At 39.0% G+C, this 6000-nt stretch overlaps 1 protein-coding gene across 1 annotated transcript; it reads right to left on the reverse strand.

Annotated features, from left to right (window-relative positions):
- Positions 1–903: 903 nt before the first annotated feature.
- Positions 904–5248, reverse strand: LOC105165787 (RING/FYVE/PHD zinc finger superfamily protein). The gene is made up of 5 exons (XM_011084915.3): positions 4444–5248; positions 3456–3582; positions 2751–2966; positions 1997–2614; positions 904–1856 (listed from the first exon to the last, which is right to left on the reverse strand). The coding sequence occupies exons 1-5, from the start codon at positions 4772–4774 to the stop codon at positions 1016–1018; spliced, it is 2133 nt and encodes a 710-aa protein (XP_011083217.1). The 5' UTR covers positions 4775–5248; the 3' UTR covers positions 904–1015.
- Positions 5249–6000: the final 752 nt, after the last annotated feature.

Consider the following 6000-nt stretch of genomic DNA (forward strand, 5'->3'; position numbering starts at 1 on the left):
TCTTTTAATAAATACAAAATTTTCAAAATAATATTTTCTAATACTTCTTTAATATAATTTTTGAATATTTTTATAAATTTTCTATCAATTTTTCGCTGTTATAAAATTTAATTAAACATAAATACGTACAATTAAGCATTTGGTCCATAAGCTAGATGAAATTGAGTAAATTAATTATAGTAATAATTAAATTTAATAAATCTAGTAATTTAATTAACCAACTATAATATTTTTACGTGAAATGTAATATTTAATTAGATACTAATTTAATTAGCCAAACTCATAAAGTTTTTTTGATTAAACACTACATCGGACAATATAAATTATATTCAGTAAAGATAAAAATTAAATAATATTAATATTCAATTAATCAATAATTTAAAATAATAAATTTCTTACCTGTTGCGATGCTTGGGCAGAGGGAGCAAATGGATGAAATGTAAGTTAAATTGCAGCCCTCAATGGTTTGTCAAATTCTTATCCTATTCTTTTTTTTTTTTTTTTTGTTTTTCTCAAATTTTAATTAAATTTACAATTTAGTCCCTGAATTTTTAAATCGGTATAATTTACCTCTAAAATTTTTATAAAATTTCATTTTGGCAACACTGCTATGGTTATACTCTATGACAAGATGTAAGTTGATGACATATAAGCTGAAAATTTACATATCAGTCTTGTTCTTTCATGTTTTTAGTCTAAGTCTCTACAGCATACTCCTTCAAACCCATGATCAAAAATGTGCTTTAACTTGCCCATTTGGGTCTATTAATACTTTGATAATAAACTTTAGTATTATTAGTTTTAATATTCTTCCTCTTGCATGACGTCATATCTTTTTATCTGCCCTTCCCCAATCAAAGATGAAAAAAAAATACACACAAATTCTATGTACGAAGCGAGGAATGCCACTGCAAAACGCCATCAACCACTGGAGATCATTTTAAGGCCCTGTTTGTATATACACATCTAACCAGACCTTAAAAAGAAAAAACACTTAAAAAAACACATTTACAAGTTACAAGACTCCAGTGTTCGTTAAGCTCGAGACCGAGCTGCTTGAGGTCTCAGCAGCGACATTATTCGCACTGTCTTCCATGCATTGGCCATTCGACTTGCCCGTTTGAGCCACACGTCTGCACCTGTGGCAAAAAAACTTCGCAGGAACACCCTCAGAGTCTGGAATCCCAGAACATCTAGTGTGTTGCCATATGCTGCAAACATCGCATGCCAGCATTCTCTCCCCATCGTCATCTTTCGCACCACAAAGGCAATCCACAATCCATCTCTCAATTCCCCTTTCCATTCTAAACCTACCCAAACCATTCTTTCCTAGAAACCGTCCCCGGACTCGTACAAATTCCGTCGATCCTAGCAAGAGCTTAATTTGGGTGGATTCATCAACACCACCATAACCAACCAACTCATCAGCTTGGAACCTTCTGAACATCAAATAGACATCTTGGAAAGCCCTCATTGCTTCGAGCTTCAGATCAGCAATTGTGGCATCGGGCGAAAGAACAAGTAACTCAGGTGGTGGATTGTGGCAACATTCTTCAGGTTGTTCCATGAGATCGACCTCACAGAGAAGCTGTACTGCATTTTCTTTGGAAGTGGATAGGAGACGCTCTGGCTGGTAATCTTTCACAAACTGCTTGCAATCAAGAATTTTTGTAGCCGAGCTAACTGCAAGATTCCTTTTAGCTGGAGGCACATGAAACACCATTGTCTCAGGATGAAGCATGCACTCGTAGAAATATTTAAGATCCCGCAGAAGGCGTTCTTCTGATGGATAGCTTGCCATGGGAAATCCGTTCATAGATGTGTTAGCCTGTACGGATGCACTTCCTGGCTCGAGTCTGAAGCAAATGGTAAAGATAAACTATCATAATCTGGTCTGGGCCACCACCAGTGAAACACGACGCACATGCAGACTACAGTACACACTGCATAACCACATACAAGAGAAGAAAAAACACTGAAGCTGAGAACTGCTAACCTGTACTCCATGGCACCAGAGTCGGAAACACAGCGGGCAGCGACAACCATGCCGGGGGCTGCCTGTTTCCCTTTAAGTTCTTTAAGGCAGTAATCTAAAAGCTCCGGCGTCCCTACTTTGCAAACAGCGCCTCTAAGAGCACGCCAGCTCACCCAGGTGGATCCACTAACAGCACGCAACACCTTGAACATGGCATCTTCCACACGTCTTACATCCTCGATAGTCCACGAACACAAGGCCCTGGACTCTGAAATTTTAAGTTTCTTGCAAGGAGAATCATCAGCCCTAATAGGGGCATTGCGCCCATCGTGAATCAAGCTCATCAAGAAACAGAAAAGATCTCGAATAGTTACAAGCTCACGCTCTGATATGGATTGATAAAACGAAATCAAATCCTGCAGGCGTGTACGGGGCTTCCTTCCTTGAGATTGAAATAAAGCCAACGGCAAAGAGGACAGGTTCGCGACAGCCATCTTATAGTCATCAAAGTTTAGCGAAAAACTACCAGCGCCAAACCGATAGCCCCAATCTCCATACCATGGATGACCTTTGACCACAGAATGAAGCAATCGGAAATCCAATCCATTCTTCTTCGACACGTCCATGACACTGACCTTTCTGTTCACAAATAGAGGTAGAGAAACAACACCAGTTACTATCACATTGCATAATACCAAAAAACCAACGCCGAACAAAGATAGGAACCTACTTTCAAAGATACAACTACAAACAGAGAGGAAAAATTAATTCTAACCTGACTCCCAGCATATTGCAAAGCCGGTCCCAGAAGTTCATTATGTGACGTCCAGAGAGCAACCTGGATCCACCTTCCCTACCATTGACCCTAAGGAGATGGCCATATCCATTCGCATGAACCACGCCATGCAACAGATGTGTTGTACTCTCCAATTGCTGATACATCCAGTCTTCAACATCTTCAGTAGTCATCACATGGTTGCATGACTTGCACCTGGAAAAATATCCAATAGCACAATGTCATTCTCATGTATCACGCCTCAATATCTATGCCATGTTGGCCAGAAACAGTGGCTGCGCAAACAGAACTCAGTAACTAACTCTAAGAACCTGTACTAAACACAAGATGCCCTCTTCCCTGCACGAATTATTACCTTGCTTAAAGATCTCTAGTGAGTAAATTACAAACTTAACTAAGAGACCAATTCGTCAAAACCAAAAGGAGCATACTTTTATGACACCCATTTGCTGCATATCCACTTCCTTTGTAAGTAGTGCATAATAAACTGACTCAGAATATCACAAGATTTCCCTATCTAGATTTCAGAGCAGAAACACTACCTAAAGACCAATGCTTCTGGACAAGAGATTCCAAAGGAATTATGAAAATGTCAAAAAAAATAAAAATAAAAAAGTAAAGCAGCCCACATGATTGATGATGAATAGCCAAAAATAGAACCAAACGGAGTGGTTCTCTCCCCACCTGGAATCTGTCATATGAAGAGCATCACCGCAGCCAGCGCAGGTTTTATTATAGCCAGCAATAGAATTGCCGTCCGCCTTAATTATGAAATGGTAGCGCTTTGCACTGACGGGATTACTACTCCACCCTAACACAACCCAGAGAGATGGAGCAAATCAATCATATACGTAATTGTGCCCCCAATCCCAAGTCAAGATTAACAACAACCTTTCTTCCACCCCCCATAAAACGACAGACAAATTAGAAAGCGCTTAAGAAAATAAATCGCATAATTACATGCCAAAAAAGTCAATTGCTTCACGACTGATTATTCCACGTCATCATGTTATCTTAAGCGGAAAAAACAAAGTACAAGTCTGCCTTCCCAATCCAGCAACATACTAATAATATCCACGACATCCTGAAAAGACACTTATAACCCTCCCAGACCGCTTGTCAAGTTACGTGGCAATGTCAGGTGCGGGGGTAGTATAGGAAAAAGAAAAAATGCGGACCCCATCGACAAAGACAGCATGGGCCCACCGGCTTTTCCAATTTCATTTATTTTTCTTTTTCTTTTGGGGTTTGATATATGCTTTACTGTTACACCTAACCCCCCCCCCTTACAGACACAAACACAGCTCCTCAGTCCCCACTTGCACCTAATCAAATCAAATTCATTTACGCCTTTGGTAGACAGATCACAACCGTTAAAGTGCATCAGGAGGTAGTCAGAGGACGTAAATCAGACGGCTGAGAGTCCCACTAGAAATGTAAAATATTTTGGTAAAAATATTTTTTTTTCCTCCAAAAAACAATAGAGGAGATTTTTAGTAGGTTTATTCTTCCGACCACCACCGCCATTCTTGCCGTTGCCGGAGCTAAGAATTAAACCAATGAGCTTCATTTTCCTATTCCCAATTCTTTATCGATTAAAAATTTTGATAGTAGGATTATGAGAAGCGAACAGAATGAAGAAAGGGCGGGTGAGTCGGTGTTGAGAACTCACCAACGACACGACACTGGTCGCAATAAACGGATCTGGATCTGGCGACGTCGTCCTCGACGACGTCGAGACAGACGACAGCTGGGCCGCCGTCGTCGGCAGGGAGGTCGCCGACGCGGAAAAGGACCTGCCAGGTGAGCAAGTGGGGGAAAAGCGAGGAAGGGGGGGGAAGGAGGGCGTGCTTGGTGAGGAAGGCCCTGACGGTAGTCCTGAAAGGCTTGGCGGCGAGGGGAGAGGCTAGATCGGCGTCGGTGGGGAAGGTAAGAAAGTCACTGAGATCAGCAGTGACGCGCCTCTTGACGAGCCTCTTGGTGGGCCTGGCGTTGACCACCATGGTTGGTCTGTCAGATCTGGAGTATGTAATCTTGAATCCTCGTCTCAGATCTGGATGGGAGTTCAGACCGGACGGCCAATATCGAAAAAGATAATACAAGAAGAGGTAGAGAGGTAGTAATAATAAAAAGCGAAAACAAAAACAAAATAATAATAAAAAAGAAAAAGAAAAAAGAAAAGAAGAAGAGGGAGAGAGAGAGAGAGAGGGAGAGGGAGAGGGAGAGGGAAAGGGAGAGGGGCGAATGAAGTATGAAAGAAAGAGAAGCAGAGGGGAAACGCAGAAACAGGAGAGAGAGAGAGATGGAGAAGGAGAAGAAGAGGGAAAAGCGGAAGAGCGTTGGGGGAAATTAGGGTTTGGTTGGAAGGAAATTGGGGGGTGTTTTTGTACTTTTCAAGATTTCATTATTCCGGTCCGAGGGAGAGGGAGAGGGAAAGGCGGTGAATGAGTAATTCTAGATTCCTCTAAACAACTCCTCCTCCTCCTCCTCCACCTTCAACTCCCATTACTATATTATGTAATTCAAAGACGGAATTGTCCTCCTCTCCTCTTCTTCAATTTTTTGGTCAAAGTCAAAGCAATAATAACCTTTATTAGTACAGTAAAACTTTTATAAATTAATAATTTTAGAATTATGAAATTTTATTAATTTAAAAAGATATTAATTTATTGATAAATTAATATTTTATTAATTAAAAAAGAGACTTTTTAAATTCAGCAAATTTAGTACATATGTATTGAAAATAAATGATTTTATATATATTTCATGGATTATATTCATGCATCAATTAATTCTTTGTAACTAATTAAATATATTCATGTATAATATCAATTCGTTGTTCATAGACGCATGTTCAATTCATTGAAATTACTTAAAATATACATGTTTACAATAATTCGTTGCACTTAAATAATTATAATAGTCAATTAAATATATTCATGCATGATGAATGAAACATATACTATATAAATCTCAATATGAAAATAAAATAATTCATAGCACCCAACTATGTCTTCTCATCTAAAAGGTATCGCAAAATCATCCCTGGATGATCAAAGCGTAAAGCATTACAGACTTCATAGTTTAGCAAATTACCATAATATTTATAATTGTAATATTCTTGAATTATTAATTTAGAGTTTTAATGGGACCTAATATTTATAAAGGAATTTTTTGAAAAATTATTATCTTATTGTCTTATCGAATTTGATGATTTTTTACAAAGGCC

Source organism: Sesamum indicum, linkage group LG6 (genome assembly GCF_026168435.1).
Source record: "Sesamum indicum cultivar Baizhima isolate 11 linkage group LG6, ASM2616843v1, whole genome shotgun sequence".
NCBI lineage: Eukaryota > Viridiplantae > Streptophyta > Magnoliopsida > Lamiales > Pedaliaceae > Sesamum > Sesamum indicum.